General features: G+C 45.4%; 1 protein-coding gene across 1 annotated transcript; it reads right to left on the bottom strand.

Annotated features, from left to right (window-relative positions):
• Positions 1–11,036: 11,036 nt before the first annotated feature.
• On the bottom strand, positions 11,037–19,895 carry GPR83 (G protein-coupled receptor 83). Its single transcript, XM_009925622.2, has 4 exons — positions 17,157–19,895; positions 16,279–16,404; positions 15,118–15,251; positions 11,037–14,314 (listed from the first exon to the last, which is right to left on the bottom strand). The coding sequence occupies exons 1-4, from the start codon at positions 17,541–17,543 to the stop codon at positions 13,690–13,692; spliced, it is 1,272 nt and encodes a 423-aa protein (XP_009923924.1). The 5' UTR covers positions 17,544–19,895; the 3' UTR covers positions 11,037–13,689.
• Positions 19,896–20,072: the final 177 nt, after the last annotated feature.

Here is a 20,072-nt window from a genome sequence, read left to right as displayed (position 1 = left end):
TCCTATTTGCTTATTTTGCTCTGTAGGTAGCAGAAGATCAACCAGCCAGCATGGACTATGATATGCTGCAGACACAGATGCATGGAAAAGCAAATTAAAAAGTTATAAAGTCAGTAAGACTAACACTTTACTGATTTTATTTCCTCTGTGTTTTATGCTACCCACATCTCCTTCCTCTAGCTTGCCAATTTGGGGATTCATCCACATATTGTGAAGAGTTAGGACACTTGCTACCAGCCGCACAACGCGAGGCTGTGGGTCCAGAGGAGTCAGGACGCTGTGTAGGTGCCAGCGGTGGTGAGCAGACCCCTTCCCACCCAGGCTGGCTCTCCTGCAGGAGAGTTGCCCTGGAAGTGATGGTTCTCCGAAGTGGAGAAGCTCCCTGGAAGGAAAGAAAAGGGCTGGGGGCAGACCATCCAAAACAATACCTCAGCCCTTCAGATTTGCTTTCCTTCCTGCAGCTGGATGCTTCTGGGGAGCGTTGGTCTGCTCTAATGGCGAATGCTGCTTAAAGTAATGTGGTGAAACCTGAAAGTCCATCGGTGGCTCCTCCAGTAACATCTGCAAGATCATGGTTTTCACATGGCAGGTAAAATCCTAGCATTTGTTTAACTATTATTATTTCCTAAGGGACTTCTTGAGGTGTTTCGAGGATTGTTATCCTTGCACACAAATGGTTTCCTTATTGTTTTATTGTTGCCCTGTGAAGTGACTAACACTTAGTCACCTCTCAGGAGATTATCTGGTTTGGCAAGTGTGCAGCCCATAGTTATTTGATCTAGCTAGTACACCGGTGAGCTACCAAGAGTACAAGATCTGGGAATGCAAGTGCTGGTGGTAAAGCTGTCCAAAAGTTAGTTATTTCTCTCAGATTTCCTCTAAAGGGAAATGCTCTTTGGGAAAGAACTGAGCAGTTTTGAGCGTGAGGCAGAATCTGGGAAACAGGGAGTGCTCTTTAGAGGAACATAATAGTGACAATGATACCAGACAGCTTGAGGAAGCAGAGATTTTCTGTACATCGTTGTAATTGTAAGGCAATCACATCACAGCCAACTGGGTGGCTGAGAGAGAAGCTATCATAGCATTAGATTGGAATTTGGCTGGTTTTTCCTCATAATGGCATATGCAACTGAATATACTAAATTACTAGTATAATTTTCAAAAGTAATTACTCTATTAAACAATAAAAATTATATTTCTGAGGTGACACAATGTAATGAGAAGAATAAATCTATTATGGCTGTATATCATTAAATATTCACACATTCATAGTATCATAAAATCACAGAATGGTTTGGGTGGGAAGGGACCTTTAAAGATCATCCAGTTCCAACTCCACTGCCATGGGCAGGGACACCTTCCACTAGACCAGGTTGCTCCAAGCCCCATCCAACCTGGCCTTGAACACTGCCAGGGATGGGGCAGCCACAGCCTCTCTGGGCAACCTGTGCCAGTGCCTCACTGCCCTCACAGTGAGGAACTTCTTCCTTACCTCTAATCTAAATCTACCCTCCTTCAGTTTAAAGCCATTACCCCTCATCCTATCACTACAGTCCCTGATAAAGAGTCCCTCCCCATCTTTCCTGCAGGCCCCCTTTAAGTACTGGCAGGCTGCTATAAGGTCTCCCTGGAGCCTTCTCTTCTCCAGGCTGAACAACCCCAACTCTCTCAGCCTGTCTTCATTGGAGAGGTGCTCCAGCCCTCTGATCATCTTCACAGCCCTCCTCTGGACCTGCTCATTCATTTGCTACAAAACATTTTCATGTTATCAGCCCTCCCCTGAAGGCCTGTGACACAGAACTCATATTATAACACTTGCTTTTTATTTTTTTTTTGGTAGTAAAATTTGCATCCTCTCTTTTTTCCTTAGATTTTTTTGATGTGAGTTGCCTCGCCTGTTTACAAACTCTTTATATCATTGAGATTAACCAAACACCTTCATGCAAACGGAATTCCTTGCCTATGAATGAAGTCCCACCCAGCTCAGATGCCTGCTGAATTAGTCCTCTAAAGTCAGAGCCTCGTTTCCCCACATAGTCCAGGGAAAGTGGTAGGTGCCTTTGAAGGAAGGCATTTGAATGGGTAATGAGTCCAGGCACGAAAACAGCTTCAGCTCTTGCACCCTTAACCTCATATGCCTAAAGCGATGGAAGTGAAATCTCTCAACCAGCAACAAAAGAATTGGGTTTTTTTTGTTTGCTTTTCCCCTCTTACTTGTGCTAAATTGGGATGAGAGAATTACATGATGCTGCACAGTTCAGAACAACGCCTCTGTGCTGGGAGTCTGAGCTGCAGGATGAGAAACAGACCTGAGGGCTACGTGTCTGTTTGACACCTCGGCATGTGTTTGCACTGCTGAATAGGAGTGCCAGGGACCCAGGCGAAGGTTTCGGTCCCTGCGCTCCTCACTGTTCAAATATTAGCTCATTCCTGAGCCCTGTCTCGGGCTTTCTCCAAGACAAATTCTGGACAAGCGTCTAGGAACGGTTCACTTCAAGAGCAGCTCCCAAAAGGCAGTAGGGGTGAGACCATACCAATCTGGTTCCCACCACCCTACACGTCCCTCTGACATTACCCATCAAGTTTTGCACCTTCAGAGACTCTGGTGGCATGCTTTAGGACTTCTGATACGTGTCCTTAGCTTCATACTATTAAAAACTATTCTGGTGGCCTCTGGCAAACCCATCACATTATAATGCTTTCAACTGAAAAGCATAAAAAAAATGTAATTATGTCTGAATATCCCCATACCCCTATGACCCCACACGCTCAGAGTCAAGGACTGTGTACCATGTCATAGCTGGTCTGCTCTAGATGGACCTAGGCCTACAGACTGTGGAAACAAGTGAGTTGACACCTCAGAGCCAGGAATCATTTGTAGACCCTCGGTTACTTAGTTTGATAAGCCCACCTGTCTCATCCTAAAAAGCCCTGCCTGCCAGATACAGCCCGCAGAGAAAAGGCACACTTAAGACGTGACTGAGAGACTGTTCTGAAGGAGGTGGAAATCTCCATGCATTTGTTTTGTAGATAAAGGCAATTTTTCTTCTGGTCAGGACATTGCGGTGATGACCAGATTTATCCTTGCCTCTCTAAGTATCATTAAAAGGCTCTGAGCCTAAGGCTCAAGGAGGTGGGAGCTTTGACCCTACTGTGACTCACACTGGCTCACAGAAATCACTTCAAGCCTGCAAAACAGAGGACAGGCTGTGGGGTACGTGGCTCCCAGAAGAAGAAAGGATGGGCCAAAGAATTTCCCTGTTTCTGTTTCTCTAATGCCAGCCCAGACCTGCTCCCCAGCCCACCATGTCATGGAAGGAGCAGGAGCTGCCTTTCTGCTGGGCTGTGCAGGATGGGGAAAGAAGGGAGAATCCCATCCTCATCCCCCTTCGGAGGTATAAGGAATATCAGGACATAAAAGAGCAAGCTACCCACTCATGAGGTACCAGACCCAGAGGCTGTGGGACGGTACGAGCTCTCTCAGCCAGGCCTCCAAGAGCCGTTCTATCCTGCGGTGCCTCTGCGGATGCAGACTGTCCTAGCCCACAGGCTTCAATGCAAGGCTGGCAGACTGCATCAGCAGCAGAGCTGGCTACGTTCTCTCACCAGCGCTCAAGAGATTTATGAATAAGGCAGCGAATAATAGTTATTCTCAGTCTCCTGGGAAACTCCTTTTTTAAAGCTCTGTCTGTGCGTCCACATACAGTTTCTAGGTCAGTCTATTTAGAGGGATAAGACGACCCTGAAGCTCTTGAAACACTTTTCCACTACCTGACACTTTATCGTAGCTGTTCATTGCTTCTTTTTAAGTCTAATGAAAGTCTAATTTTAGTGCCAATACCTGCTCATGGCCCTGTGACGGCTGTGCTTGAAGCACACAAGTACAGAAAACAGCGCTGAGACTCATCTGGTAAGTCACGCATGGGTCATGGCTCAGTGCCGTGCAGATGTATCTACTCATGAGCTGTATAGCTTCATCCAACTGTTGCTCAGCACGAGCTCCCAGCTCAGTAGCTTCACTGCACAAATGTAGCCTGCATCCTGGAGCAAGCTGGGGAGTCCCTGTTTTCACAGAGCAAAAAAATCCATAGCTGGCAAAGAGGTTAGGATATTGCACTGCGGTCCATTAATGACTTCTATGCAGGACATAGCCAGACTGTTTTAATTGTGGTCTACTCAAAATACATCAAAAAACATCTTGAAGTTTCACATTCAATATGCAAATGTGTAAGACTCTCAGTAATTGAATGATGGCGGTGAGTAACTGCTCGCTCTTTGTAGTACCAAAACGTAGACAATGTTAACTTTGTTAACTGCTTTGAGTTCCACAGATAAAAATCATGTTTGTATTAGCTAGTTGTGGCTAGTTAAATACATTCATCAAGGAAATTAGGAGGAGGTTTATACTTCTCAGAAAACTGTGGTTTTGAAATCTCTGGAACCTCCCAGTATTTTTCCCACAAGTGCAGTGGAAGTAAAGATAGTTTGGAGGTGGTGCCTGATACCCTTGGAAAATGCCAGTGAGACAATGGCATTAAGGTTCCTGAAGTTCCAGGAAACTGCTGTACTTTTAGCAGGCCTCTTCTCATCTCCATCAACTGAGAGGAGAAGGTATTCATGCCATGCTGACAGCAGAAGGGGTGGGCTGCCCTGCAGTCAGAGACAATACCAAGCAAAGCTGGGGTTCATTTCTTCTGTGCAGGAGAAATTTATCTTTTCCTTGGGTGATGATCTCAGCATGCTTCAAGGAGTCTTGGCTTCCTTTTCCGTATTATAGCAAGAGGCTTTGACTGTGCTATGCACTGTCAGTTTTGCCTGTACTCTATGAAATATCCCTCTAATGGATGCGGGTACAATGCTTCAGCTATTCCTTGCTTTCCTTTGGATGAGACGGTGTCTGACGTGGGATACTGCTAATTATGGCAGGCATAGCAAAGCATGTGTGAAGAGAAAACACTCCATTTATCTCCACTAAGGAGCTGGCCCTTGCCATTTTTTTGGCTGCAACAGAAATTTCTCTGTCACAGAAAACCTCCATGTAGTGGAATAAAGAAAGTTGTGGATTTTTCCTGCTGAGCACCACAATGTCTGATGGCAGTGGCAGCTCACGCTTTACTGCTAAAGGCTTTGAGACTGACACAGAACTGGCCTGCTTCTCATGAGACTATTGCTAGTGCACATTAAAAACTATGATGAAGAGTCTGGAGAAGGTTTGAATTCAAGGATTTAATTGGGAAGACACTATGAGTGGGTCCTTGTAGGCTTCCTCTGTTCAGTACCAAAGCAGATGATGGACTACTGAGCACAAGTCATTTGAGAAGTGGCCTGAACTCAAGTAGGTGAAATTAAATAAGGACAAATGCAAAATAACAACTACACTTAGGAGGGAGAAATTAAATGGGGAATAGTCAGGTAGGCATTAGGAGGAGATTTAAAGTCACCAAATTATCTGTGATGCTTTTGCAATAAAACCTTTGAATTCCCCCATCCAGATCACCCCATCACTCTGGACTACCACAGGAGGAATGCCAGGTGTAAGGCATGGGAGATGGTTCTCCTGTTCCACTTGAGACAGGACAGGGAGTACCTGAAATGTTCTGTGTTGGGCATCACTTTTCAGGAAAAAATGTGTGCAGAAAGTAGAATCATAGAATAGTTTGGGTTGGAAGGGACCTTAAAGATCATCCAGTTCCAACCCCTCCCCGCCATGCGCAGGGACACCTTCCACTAGACCAGGTTGCTCAAAGCCCCATCCAACCTGGCCTTGAACACTGCCAGGGATGGGGCAGCCACAGCCTCTCTGGGCAACCTGTGCCAGTGCCTCACCACCCTCACAGTGAAGAGCTTCTTCCTTACCTCTAATCTAAATCTACCCTCCTTCAGTTTAAAGCCATTACCCCTTGTCCTATCACTACATGCCCTTGTAAAAAGTCCCTCCCCATCTTTCCTGTAGGCCCCCTTTAGGTACTGGAAGGCCACTATAAGGTCTCCCTGGATCCTTCTCTTCTCCAGGCTGAACAACCCCAACTCTCTCAGCCTGTCCCCACAGGAGAGGTGTTCCATCCCTCTGATCACTTTTGTGGCCCTCCTCTGGACCCACTCCAACAGGTCCATGTCTCTCCTGTACTGAGGACCCCAGAGCTGGATGCAGAACTGCAGGTGGGGTCTCACCAGAGCGGAGTAGAGGGGGGAAGGATCACCTCCCTTGGCATTCTGGCCACCCTTCTTTTGATGCAGCACAGGATACAGTTGGCTTTTTGGTCTGCAAGTGCACATTGCCACCTCATGTCTAATTTTACATCCACCAGTACCCCCAAGTCCTTCTCCACAGGGCTGCTCTAAATCAGTTCATCCCCCAGTCTTTACTGATACTGGGGATTGCCCCAACCCAGATGCAGGACCTTGCACTTGGCCTTGTTGTACTTCATGAGGTTCGCACAGGCCCATTCCTCAAGCCTGTCAAGGTCCCTCTGGGTGGCAAACTTCCCTCTAGCAAATCAATCACACCACTCAGCTTGGTGTCACCTGCAAACTTGCTGAGGGTGCACTCGATCCCACTGTCTGTGTCACTGCTGAAGATATTAAACAGTATTGGTCCAGTACCAATTCCTGTGGCATCTGCTGAATGGTGAGAAGATACATGTGGGCATCATATTATTACCTACTTCTTCATTCCATGCTGAAGTGGCTGAAAATTAGTGGCATTTGGGTTTTTAAATCAGTTTTATGCTTTTGAGAATCCTACAGTTCTCTGCTCCCAAGTGGCAAAAACACAAGGGTGGTTATTACTTAACTGAACTGTACTGAACATTTCATTCAGCCTAAACTTTAGGTTTAAAATGCCCAAGAGTCCTTTTTAATATCCATGTTTATCTTTTCTGATTCAAATGCTTAGTTACTTTACCTCTGGCTTTCTCAGTCTTGAAATGATTGCAACTAACTCCTCTCCTTTGTGTTTTTTAGCTACTCTTTTTTTAAAGCTACGCCTTTTTTAAGAGAGATTTTCCCTACCTGCTAAGAATCTGTAAGTGAAGAGCTGGTGTAAAAAACACAGCACCAGCTGCATTTTCACTGGACCAAGATTTGGAGCAAGGCTGCCTGAGAAGAAGCTCAGATGTTCAGCCTGCGGTAGGAGCTTCTTCTGTGGAGGAGAATGATCCCTTCGCAGCAGCTCACGGGAGGACACCTAGACATCTGCACCCAGTAAATTCACCCTTATCAAGCCACGTGCTAAATAAAGCAACTACCCAAATGAGAAGTGCCCATGCCTCCCTATCACCGCAGCCACAGCCCAGTTGACATCCAGAATGCTGCTTCTGCTCCATCTACTACTTCACCACACCATGTTATACCTCCTGTACCAAATAGTCATTTTACACCAGGGCTGGGACTTCCCTCCTTGCCATTCGTACATCCAGATTTATCGGCTATGCAGGCTCCCATGGCTAGTGTGCTTCACATCTGTGACCCATGGTTTGCAACGTGTCACAGATGCTGTGACCTCTGCCAAGGCTGCCTCACGGCCAAGCTCCGACACATGGTCGTTGTCCTACATGCACCTGCCTTCCAAACAGTGCAGCTGCAGGCGACACGGTTGGACCCCAACACGGGCTATCCTACAGAAGGTACAAATGCTAGGTACCAAGCAAACAGAGTGTCATAGAGATAAAAATAAATTATTATAGAAATAAATAATAATAAATTATATATTATTCTCAATAATAAATCTTTTCCAGTTGTCTTGTCTTGTCTCTACAGTCTCACAGTTACTGTATCTACACTCCAGGGAGGTTGTCTTCAGGGAGATGAACTGGGTTTGGTTTTTTTCCCAGCCCAGGAAAGCCAAAGGCCCCAGGCACTACCGGTGCATGCAGCAAAACGGCAACACGTGGCTAATCCAGTAGCTGCCCTAGCACCAAGGGCTCCTCGGACAAACCCAATCATTCACAGGTCTTGGCGAGTCATTGCCCCCTTCCTCCCCTCAGGCCAGACATAGGGCAAGGGGTTGTGGGGCTGCAGGGAACACACTTGTGGTTCTCCTGTCCATCTTACATTTATATCTGGGGATAATTGCAGCATTTCAGCTAGCATAGTTACAGATCTGTTCTACAGGAGTCACACATTGCGCTTTCAGTCTCCATCATGACTAGGTATGCTTTTATGGCACACTGGAACTGACAGATAAGAGGCCAGCACCGAGTGACCACTGGATTCTTGGCACTGGCATCAACTGGCGCCCCTGGGATTCATAAGAAAGAGTACAAGGGAAGCCCAGATAGAGTTTACATATCATCAGTCAAAACCAAAGAAGCAGCAACTGATCTACAGGCAGTTTAGTGATTTTTTCATAACAATTAAGCTTGGAAGGCTTAGAGCCTTAGAAAATGGCATCTGCAAAGGAAAGTTGGAAAGGCTCTGATTTTTGTAGAAGAGAGTGGGGAGGAGAAAAACCTTCTCAAAAGAAAAAATAGTGAAAGACAGCTCTTCACAAAGGACATGAAAAAGAAGCCACCAAATTAATTTGCAAAAGTGATGATTTAGCTTAAATGCTTAGAAAAGGCTTTACTTGCAAAGCTGCAAAGCCCTGGACTGAGGCTACATTTTATCTTCACAGCACTGATGCTAGAAAGTGTCACAATACCAGTAGTGGTGCCATGGACCACAGGCCTAGGGACAAGAGCCTCAAGGGAGGCAGGGAGGGAGGGAAAGAGGGAGGGAATGAAAGCTGGAAGCTAAAAACCTCATCTGACATCAACAAGTGCAAGAACGGCTTCACAGATTTGTTTTCCCTTTACTGCTATTCAGAATAGCACCAGCTGCCAAATACAGCCTGGCATCGTCTTTGTTCCCTTTCAAGGTGTCTGCAGAATTCCGCATGGAGGAAATTAACAAAACACTAGGAACATTGCTAGAAACAGAGAATTAATATTCATGAATTCATAGAAATTGTAAGTTAATTTCCATAAGTATGTTATTTGCATAAGCATGTTATCTTATGATAGTTTTCAAGGAACTAGAAAAATAAGAAAACAGTATTGTCAACACAAATAATTTCACTTTTGAATAGAAAAAACACAGCACTCTTTAAATCATCAAAGCTGCAGAGCCAACCACTCAAGGTTTTGGAGATGCCAGCATTAACTTTACCTATGTGACCTTAATCGTGTTCCCTTATGCATATGCCAGATGATGCATTCTCTAAATGCAGTTCATTTTTCCACAAAACTCCTGTTCTCAGGCTATGTGGGTCTCCTGCAAGGAGCAGCTGTTCAGTGCCTTGCGTACTGTTTGTTAGCCAGTAGACACCGCTCGGCCGTGTTCGCAGCCTGCTCCAGGGGCACATGTGTGAGAGCTCCAGAGGAAACAACGGAGCCAGGTTTAAAAGAATGACCTACACTGATAACCAAGGACATGACTGAGAGCAGTCAAACTGGTGAACTCTGGGGAACACACTACCTCAGGTACAGAGAGTTGTGCTCTGGTATAGCTGTGAGCAGAAGACCTGTATCATCACCTGTACCATTGCTCTTCCTTCACCCCAACAGAAGGACAGTCTGTATCTATAAAGAAAGACACTGAAAAGGAGGGAAAAAACCAGCAAGCCTTGCCTAAGATTTATGGAAGCAGAAGCAGGCAAGATTTTGAGGGAGAAGATAGCAATAATAATTGTTGTTGTATAAAACACCCATCCAAAAACTAGTTCATTGTGGTCAGCAAAAAGGACCCCAAAAGACGTAACCAGGAGTCAGCAGCCAGCGTCCCGTGAGGTCTGTGTCACACAGGAGTCAGCCTGGCCGCGCCACCCAAACACACACAGGTCGGTGCTTCTGAGGACGTGGGTATGAGGGTGGGAGTGGGAAGACTTGCTTAGAAAGTCAGATAAACCAAAACGTCCTCCCCTTTCCATAACGCCTCACATTTAGCTCGGATTCATTATATTCCCAGAGGAGAAAGAAAAGCCTCCCGACAGCATGACCCTTACCATGCTCCAGAGCAACCAGTCCCTTCTCACACCAAAGTCCCCCACTGGCTCATTCTTGCAGATCTGTTTTTCTAAGGCTAGCTACTAAACCACCTGTCTCAAAGCACTGCACAAGACCAAAATTCGAAAGGTAGCAAAAAGTCTGGCTGCAGCAGGCAAACACAGAATAATAATAGTTGAAGTAGTTGTGCTTGAGTCTTTTAAGCTGCAGACTCACTGGAAAAAAGAAAATATGCGACAGAAAAAAATAAAGCATTAAAGCATAACAAGATGAATCCAAAACACAAACAAAAATTTTTCCCTCTCCTCTTTGATAAGACTGACAACAGCAGAATATACTCTGAAAATGCTTTGCTTTTGTCGTCTGAGGAGAGTCGCCCAGCCCCGTGCTCGCTCAGCTCTCCCCAGCCGGCAGGACAGAGCCACAGTGGCATTGGTCTGGCAGGAGCCACAACGGGCATGTGGCCATGCACAGGAGTGGAGATGCTTTGAAGGATCAGAGCAGAAGGTCAAGCTACTAGCAAAATTCAACTTTCAGAAGTAGATTTCCAGGCAGACTTCCTCTCCCAAGTCGTTCGTGACCAAACAGAGAAAGAATCCTGCAAAATATTGGATACTATATGAAGATTTGAAGCATTGCATTTCCCTAAGGGCAGACTTAAAAAAAAAAACCTACTAAAACCCCCAAGGAGACAACATTTTCCATTTCTAAAGCCAGGTGATTCTATAGGTAAACCCAACCGTGACCGTGACCATTTGTTTCCCTTAGGGAAGAAAGGATGCTTTCGGGAAGGGTCTCTTGATCTGCTCTCACTGTCCTCCTTTGGCCCCAGGCAGGGATGCTCTTCTGTTCATTACCAGCTTAAGCTGAGTAAAGCCATTCCAGAAATCCAAGTAAAGAAAGATTTTTATTAATGTATACAAAATAACGAATGTGTAGCCTTCAAAATGGTTTTGTTCAACATTTACAAAACCTGTGACAAAATTAAGGTGGGAAGAAGATGGGGTTGGCTCCCTGTACTCCTTCCCTCCCGCCATCCCCTTCCCTTGAGTCTCTTCTTCCTCCTGCTGCCATCGCACGCTCCCTCCCCTCTCAGCTTCCTCCTCACCGCTCTTCTCCCTTCTCTCTGCTACCAGTGAGTGAACACTTGCTGCTAGAAACTGCATGTAAACACAGACCTTTTTTCTTTTGACCAAGGGAACCAAATGTAGCACCTAATTTGTTGCTTTATCCCTTGCCCATATGGGCACGTACACATTTTTCCTCTCCTGGGGCAATATTTTAGTATTCAGGAGAAATGTTTAAATAGTTAAAAACTGGTAAGGATGACTACAAGGGGTTATGAGGGACTCTGACATTAAATTGGAGCTGCATAATTACAAGGAAGGAAGAGGCAAAGGGAAAAATGAAAGGATAATGTCCACTGAATGGACTTGGAAGGGATGGGCTGACTTCCCAAACTCTCATGAAGCAGGTTTTCCGACGCTACCAGACCTCTCTCTCTTGTAGAGCAGAAAGGGGCTGAGGTCCCTGCTTCTCTCACATGCTTTGGCACATTAATTTAGATCTTCCTATAATGAATGTATAGGTCAGATCTTGCACAACTGAAATCAGGCAATGGGTCTGATTTACAGCAGTCCAGACTATGTCTAAGGTTACTGCGGATCTAAAAATACCTCATCACCACTTTCCTCTTTTAAGTGCATAATATTAGATTTTTAGGTACTCAGCATTCCCAAAGGTTTATTTTCTGGTAAAGAGTTGGGATCTGCTGTCACCGGACTGGGGACCGTGGTTCACAGGCTCTGTGTGTTTGGGGTCTCCAATAGAATAGAATAGAATAGAATAGAATAGAATAGAATAGAACATTTCACTTGGAAGAGACTTACAACAATCATCTAGTCCAACTGGCTGACCACTTCAGGGCTGACGTGTTGCTAATGTAAAGGGGGGAAACGGGACCTGGCTTAAAGGTTCAAAGCAGGCAGGAAGAAAGGTTTGATTCTGCATAAGTACTCTGACTCATGGGGCCTTGATAAAGGGTAATAAAATAGCACTGGATTCAAAGTGAGAGACTGAGAACACCTTGTGAAAGGACAGGCTAGCTGCAAGGAGTGGTAGGCATTTCAGTCTCTTTAACTACTGCTACTAAAAGACCTGCATAAGGCTTAAAATGATTTCAGAAATGTAAGTTTATTACAGGACATTGGAAAAAACAGTTTCTCTTTTTCTTTTTCCATTTATAGTCATCTATAAAATGAAGATTTTTCTTGCTTCACTGCTGGCTGCTGCAAATTGATGTGGGGGCACCCTGGTGTGACATTCTAGCTAATTTCCACAGCACAAGGAGAGTTATTGCTTTCCTGAGCAATACAAGGTACAGTTTTTGGAATGCTAATTTTTTTTCATGATTCAAAATCAGATTTTCTTCTGCTAAGAACATTAAGTTCTGCAAACTACTCCAGACAGCTGCAGTCACATGAATTTTCTTAGCCACTGCAAGAAGGACACATCTCACTCATCTTGAAATGCAACAAAATTGTGCAATCACCAGAGGATATCTTGTGGTGAAACGTTCCACTTTTATTACTTGTTATCAGAGATAACATGTGTTGTCTCAAAACAGTTCATTTATGAACAGATTCCAGAGAGCTAACATCTTAGTTGGAATGAAGCGTCCCAAATGTCTGATCTGAGAAGTGCCCAGGTGCTTTACAGGATAAGAGAGCAACATTCAAAGGCAAATAAAAAGTCGAACAGTGGGATCCTTTAGCTGCCACTTGACAGTAATGCAGAGATGCTCTGATCAAAAGGTCCTAGTCCAAATTCAGAGTAGTGTTTAATTACCTGTTCTCCAACTGTGGATTTTATGTCCAGCATTCTCCAAAGCAGTTTTTTTGTGTTTAGTTCTCTATTTGAAGACAAGCTTTCTGAATATTCACTACTTTATTGTAGGAAAGAAAAATTCTGTGTGATTTAGCGCTGGTGGCAGATGCTGAGCTAACGGGTTGGTGTTTGCCATCTACTTATGCAAAGAATAGGCATCCATTTTTCTTCCAACTCTACCTTAGAAAAAGTGCCTGCGATGTAAGAGACTCCTCTGTTTCTCAATGTCCATCTTACCTTCCACTTCTCTGAGGGTATTTCCACAAAAAAATGGATTTGTGAAATATATCTGTTCATTCATTCTGAACAGATCTTGACTTTTCAGACTCCAGTTCAGAAGGGATGCCTTCCTACCCAGCTGCACTGGATCTAAGCCAGCAACCTAAAGGTCTACATGTCAACCATCTCCATGTTGCTATGAAGAGTCTTAGAAAAGGGGGAGGGAGGCCCGATGTGATTAGACTGTTGCTGTAGTGTTTAAGTACCAGCAAAACACACACAGAGCCCCAATGGTAGAAAGGCTTAGTCACACAGATAACAGCGACATACATGCAGAGAATCCCGTCCTGCAAGCTGATCCAAAGTCAACGTGACAAAGAGAGTTCCTTCCCGGGAAGAGCTTGCTTTAGGGCTCCACGCCATTATCATCAGCCTGCATCAACCGTGCAGCTCTTTCATATTACCTCCTGCAGAACCTCCTTCTTGGTTTTGTCACATGTGGTTGTACAGTCCCTAAGTAGGTCAGGGCTTCACATCTTCCCACCATTTTAGCTCTAGCCAAATCTATGTGCAGTCCTTATAGATTTCCCAGGGCCGCCGTTTAGCTCACAGCTACTACCGGCTCAACTGCAGAGAGGTCTGTCTTTCCTGACTGGATGTTGGAGGCTGATGGAAGGACATGGGAGGCCTGCAACCTCTTGAAGTTGATGTTTTCTGGCCAAGCGGGTCGGTAGGATGGGATCGTGGAGGCAAGCCTCTGTTCTGCGGGCCTGGGAGTTTTTCTGCACAAGTTGAGCAAAGCCTTCAGTTCTGATCGGAAGCTGTCATTGAGCCAGCAGTAGATGAAGGGGTTGTAGCAGGTGCTGCTCATTGCCAACCAGTGAAAGGCGAAGTACAGGGCATTGCTGGTGTGGATGGTCTGGCTGGAGAGGAGGATGACGTAGCAATTCAAGGGGAACCAGCAGACTGCGAAGAGGATGACGACAAGCATCAGCATCTTTATGGTCTTCCTATTCTTTTTGCGAAGGGCAAAGTACTGCTCAGTGGTGACATCCCCGATGACGTTGCGCAGCCAGAGTTTCTTGGCCACTGTCACGTAGGCGGCAGAGATGATCAGAAGGGGCAGGACATAGAGCAAAACGAAGGTGGTTAAGTCGAGGTACTTCCAAAAGAGGTCAGCAGGCTCAGGGAAATCCGGCAGGCATAGGCACCGGGTAACCTCCTCGCTGCAAGTGGAGCATACGGGACACGGGGTGAGAACGCATCTGGCTGGGCACGGTGGGAGAGGTACATCAGGAGCAAGGAGGTAGGTGGGAGAGGGCTCCTGCCACAAAGCCTGGAGGCAGACCGTTCCTGTGTGCACTTGTGTCACAGTTAAGCGGAGCTCTGCTGTCCAAGGATTTGAGCTATGGAGCGGCCTGTGAGCATGTGGTGATAATTTCTCATAGGCATTCATGACCTTATGATAATTTTATGAATTTCATCAACTACAAGACTTCCAGCTGCACAGAAGCACGTTTTTATTCTCTGTCCTTTGGCAAACAGAAACACAGTCTCTGCACATGTTAAGGACCTTTCCCTCATTAAAGCTCTTTCAAAATATCAGGGCTCATGACAGCATTTTATGGAACGAGTAGCTGAGGCAGATTTTTTTCACCTTCTCAGGGCTAAAGAGTAGATTAAAACCTGTTAGGTTTTAGGTTTTTCCCCATTTCTGGTCTGCCCAAACAGGTCAGATTGGTACATCATGTAAGATGCCAGTGTATAGAGATAGAGGGTCCAGGCCAGATCCTCTAACTTAGCCTATTTCATGTGATTAGTGTGATCAAATAAAGATAAAACAATTAAAAATAAAAACAAGGACAGGATATCAGCCATTGCAGAAGGAATCTGATGAAATTTATAGACTAGATCCACATTTGGCTGACTTCAACATAAGCTCAGGGCTTTCAGTAGAAGATTCCAAAGTATGATCACTGGCAGTCTGGCCTCCAGGGAGACTGTGGAGGACAGCTAAGCATATCCTTACCTGTATTCAAAGGTAAAGAGTTTTTGGTAAATAGCATGTGGTAGGGAGAAACAAGTTGCCATGATCCAGATTATAGAGATGTAGATAACACCTTTTGCAGTAGATATGCGAGGTTTCAGAGGGTGCATTATAACCTGTGCAAAATAAACCAAGATTCAGGCTTATAAATTTTCAGGAAATAATTATACAATTTTTTCATATGATCTTCCAGCCTTAAATCTATTACTTAATGAGGCAATTCAGCATGCAAGCAGTACAGTCTTCACCCAGCTCCCATTGACTCTAAGCTGTACATGAAAGCCTGACATTTTCCTCCATGGAAATAGGTAAAGTCACATCCCAGTCCTACCCTTGCATTTTAGTATTGGTGTCTAGGTGGGAAAAACTGGGTACTAGGGGGTCTTGCGCACATGTTCATTTCCAGGTTCAATTTACTTAATTGCAAAAAAAAAAAAAAAAAAAAGAGGAAAAAATAGACTCTTCAGTATCAGTGACCCAAAGAACCACAGGTTTGTGATTTAACCAGACCTCCCTGAGGATGCTTCTGACAGCCAGTGCATTTTCTGGAAGCAAGAAGCTTTCTAACAGAAAATGTCAACTGTCAATTGTTTTGTGTGGTTGTTGGGTGACTCCAAACTGATAATGCCCAACTGTCCCCAGTTTTGAGCCCATTATCAACAGCAAGCCACAGCTCTGCTTGTGAAAAACACCAGTGTGTTACAGTCAGGTCTCCAGTATTTGGGGTAACGAGGGGTGAGACATCCCAGAGCAACGGGAGACAAAGCTGCGGAAGCTAACTGGGAAGTCCCTACATCCATGGTGCTGGACAAGCCACCCAGGAGCAGAGCTGCCCACATAAATTCCTATCAGAATCTTGGACTTTCTCCTTGTTTCAGACTACTGGATTATCTGCTGCAGAAAAGCTCCCATTCCCCAGCTGGAAGCAATCGCAAGGCAATGGACATCTTCCATCTCCCACTTTGCTGCGGGCTTGAAATGATTCTTTCCATCTGACAGCAAGAACTGCTCCCCTACCCTGTCAGCTCCTCATGCATCTTACGTTAACCTGGGAGCTGAGAAGGAAAGGACATGAGATCATCCTTTCTCATTTTAATTATGCCCTCCCAAGCTTTCCATCTGTCTGCTTCAGAGAGCTCTCACCTGGTGCCTGTCCACAGCAATGGCTGTGAGGGTCAAGGCAGAGACGTGGAGGGAACAGTACTGCGCAAACCTACTGACATGGCACATCCCCTTCCCGAATATCCAGGTACTGTTCACGAAACGAGCCTAAAACCAGAATACCATTAGTTTTGTGTACCCCCTCACACCTCCACAAGCTTATAGATATCTGAGACACCTCTGGCACATAATCCCTTCTGCTCTGTAAAAGATATTTTTAAAATAGCATGTTCTTTGTACAGTTGTGTAATTTTCTGGCTTCTGAACCCTGAAGAGGTAGGTTAGCGCTGCTCAGTGGCCCAGCAATATCCTCCAGGACAGTACAGCAGCACAGTACCAAAGATACTTGTTCTCTTTTATTCACGGTGTCTCCTTCTGCAGTCTAACTGTTGAGTCAATACATTTGGTTTTCCCTTTTAAGCCCTTACAGGATAGGGCTGACCTATATGCCTTATCATACTTCAAAGCAAACTACAGCTTTTCAACACAGCTTGTAAAATGATGGTGAGCATTAATCTTTTTTTCAAGAGGTTCATAGTATTACCTTGGAAATACTTCAGAGAAGGGAAGGAAACAAAAGACCAGATACTACAAAGTACTAAGTAATCACTGCGAGGTTATTATTGTTCAAGTACTATCAGGGCTGCTTTTAACAAATGGGTAATTTCAGCTCTTCAACTAGATAACAGGAATTAGAGAAGAAAAAGGTATGTGGAGTTTTCCAAGGATCACTCCAATCACTGTAATTTGGACTGGACACGTATCTGCAGAACATCTGTGCACTGCCTATAGCAGTATAAAGAAGAAAAGGCCACCAAAGTAACTGCGATGCCTTTACGGCATCTCTGCCCCAGTCTTACCAGTGTAAAAGGCGTGTTGAGGAGCGTGATCATGATATCGGCTACAGCCAGGTTCACAATGAACAAGCTGGTGGCGGAGTGCATGCGCTTGATCTTGATGACAACGTGACAGACCAGGACGTTGCCGAAGAGGGAGAAGACAATGATGAAGGAGTACGCCGTGACGAGCAGGGCTTTCACTGTGATGCTCTGCGACTCCACTCCGTACCGGCTCCTGCCCACAAAGCTCTGCCAGTCAGCCAGGCTGTCATTATCCCAAGAAAAGAAACCCGAGATGTTCGGGATTACAAAAGTCTTCTCCAGGCTCCCATTGAGGGGCAACTTTCCTGGGGTCACAAAGGCATTAACCAAGCCAGGGAGAGCGAGCCAGACAAAACAGGACAACATCTCTGAAACGCCGCTCTGCTCCTCCAATTTGGAAATAGCTCATTTGTAAGAGAGCAGAGCTCCTGCCGTGTGCTGGGAGAAGCCGTCCTCCCCTTGCTCAGCCCAGGCACGCTCGGGGGCTGCAAACATAGTACGCAACTAGCAGGAGTGGGGGGATGCTCCTGCCGTGTGCTTCTCTCCCACTCGGCTCGCTGCTACTTTTGCTCCTTCAGCCAGCTTTATAGCCCCAGGGAAAGCTCCAAGCCAGGATCTTCTGCAGCTATTGGGCTGCATGACATTATTTCTGCTCTGACGTGCTGCTTTTCCACCCAGTCATGCTCCTCCGGGTGCTACTCCAAGACAAGCACATCTGTGAGAAAAGCAAATCAATCCCTCCAGTCATCAGCATCCTTTTTTTCTACCAGCAGCCCAGCTCATGCAAAGTCTGTGCCATTTATAAATCAGCAGTGTGTGTGGCAGCGCTGCTCTCTTCCAGGACACAGTTCAAATTTAAGCTCAGTTTTAAAGAACTGGCAGGCAAGTTTCAGCCTGTTTCACACCATGAAACTTACTAACTAGCATAGAATAGGGGGGTAACAGATGAATTGTGAAAAACAAGCCAGCTTATTGTACTTGCAGTATTTTTCCAAAGACCTTTTTTTCCCCTCAGAGGGACAGAGAAATACTTAAGCTTTCCCTTGGCAGGGCTTTCCTCTTGGCCAAGGGAATAAAAAGTTTGATGTGAAACTGCGCTTTCTAGGGTTTGTAGGAATACAGAGGTAGTTACAAAGAGGCGATTATATGGGACAGAGGATGGGAAGTGATGTCCCAGCCCACTGAGTCCAGTATCCAGGACTGGACAGGCAGCCATACGCTGGACCCAAGCACTGACGAGAAGGCAGCATGTGTGTTCCCTATGCCTTCCCCCCAAAACACAGTAGGAAATTTAAAATCAGTATCAGGAGACCCAGAGCCACAAATCCTACAGAGCACAGAAAGATGTGCCCCTCTGCTGTGGGCAGAGCCTCTTGGGTGGTGCCAGCTAACCCCAGGCAGAGCTGGTTTTGTACCTAAGGCTTTATTTAACCATCAGTTAAAAGACTCCCCCCCAGTGAACCACTCAGGCTGCTTTCTCCTCACTGCTGCTTAGGAGTTGAATGCAGCAGGACAGGCAGCACGGCCAGCCCACAGTGCTCCTCTGCAAACTGCTGCCAGCATCTATTTCTTTCACAAAATTGTCCAATTTGAGCTCTTCTGGCAGTTTGCCTGTCTCAGAGGAAGCTTTCCAGTGAACCTGCTGGAACTGCTAAGGTGGCAGTCACCTGTGACCATTCAGAGAGAAGAAAGAAAACTGTGTCCACCTCAGAAGCACTTGGCCAGCAAGGATGCCTCCAATCTGATGCTCCCAGAAAAACAGAGTCTCACAATGTAACATAAAGGCGCAGTGAAATGGCAGAAAGCAGGTCAGGGCAGCATTCTGGTGTGGGTTTGGGATGAGAACAGAGCAGTTGGTGGCATATGTCCCCCTTCTCGCTGGGCTCCTCTTGTTAAACCACTGCTGCGTTTACCATTGAACTTTATTATATCACTGTTTTATATCAATAAACATATCGCTACTTCTCCCTTACAAGGGAAGTGTGTCACTCCATCCGTGACACAATCTCCTCCCACACAGCCCAAGCCCACCCTCCTCCAAGCTGGACTCAGCGTCTTGTGACCCAAGGAGGTAGACCCACCACACACCGGGCAGGCCCACCCAAAATACGCACAAAGGATCATGGAAAAAGCCCTGTGGAAGCTCTGGTCATGTCATGTCACTCTCATGTTGCCTGTGTGCCCTTCTCTGCCTCACATCACCCTTCTGGTTTAGTTTGTATTTAAAAATACCCCAGTATGAACTGTCTGAACAATTCACCTACACGTGGCTGTTACTAGCGAACAGGCTGAAGTAGGTTTGTCAGCTTGGTACCCACTCCTGCTGACAGCTCCCTTGCTCCACCATCCCTGGCACCCACTGACAGCAAAGGAAGCAGCTGCACAGGAACGTCAGGATTTGGTACGCTGTATATGTTTTTTGTAAAAGGTACCTGTGATGTAATTTATAAAATGAGAAGTATTTAGAAAATGTTCGAAATAAAGCTATACAGCTCATGAATTCAGGTAATCATAAGAAGTCATCAAAAACATCTGTGCAAAAGAACTCTTAATAAAATTATAATATATTAGACAACAGGCCTGATGAAAAAAAAGTTTGTAACAGGAATATAAAAAAACCCCACTCACACTAAAGAATGCAATTCAGAAGCATTCAAAAAAAGGAATAATGCTTTTTCTTCTTCTTAAATACAGAGCAGAGTGTGCAGACACACCCCCACCCCCCATTTTCCTGGGAACAATCTTTCTTCCACTACTGTGGCTTTGTTGAATTTTTGAGCTTTCCTGGGGCAGGTGGACTGGAAGTTACATGAGTGAGAAGTGACTTTTCAGAAACTATCCAATGTGATCTCTGAGAAATAACATTGATTTTCTGTGCATCTTACCCCCATATAA

Source organism: Haliaeetus albicilla, chromosome 20, assembly GCF_947461875.1.
Source record: "Haliaeetus albicilla chromosome 20, bHalAlb1.1, whole genome shotgun sequence".
Lineage (NCBI taxonomy): Eukaryota > Metazoa > Chordata > Aves > Accipitriformes > Accipitridae > Haliaeetus > Haliaeetus albicilla.
The sequence above is the reverse complement of the archived record's forward strand: the minus strand, read 5'-3'. Positions and strand labels throughout refer to the sequence as shown.

Excerpts from the sequence above, each read along its gene's own strand:
- GPR83 (XM_009925622.2), bottom strand. The coding sequence starts at position 17,543 with ATGTTGTCCTGTTTTGTCTGGCTCGCTCTCCCTGGCTTGGTTAATGCC. Across the intron at positions 16,405-17,156 it reads TCAACACGCCTTTTACACTG|GCTCGTTTCGTGAACAGTAC; the intron begins GTAAGACTGGGG and ends TTCTGGTTTTAG. Across the intron at positions 15,252-16,278 it reads TTGCTGTGGACAGGCACCAG|GTTATAATGCACCCTCTGAA; the intron begins GTGAGAGCTCTC and ends TATTTTGCACAG.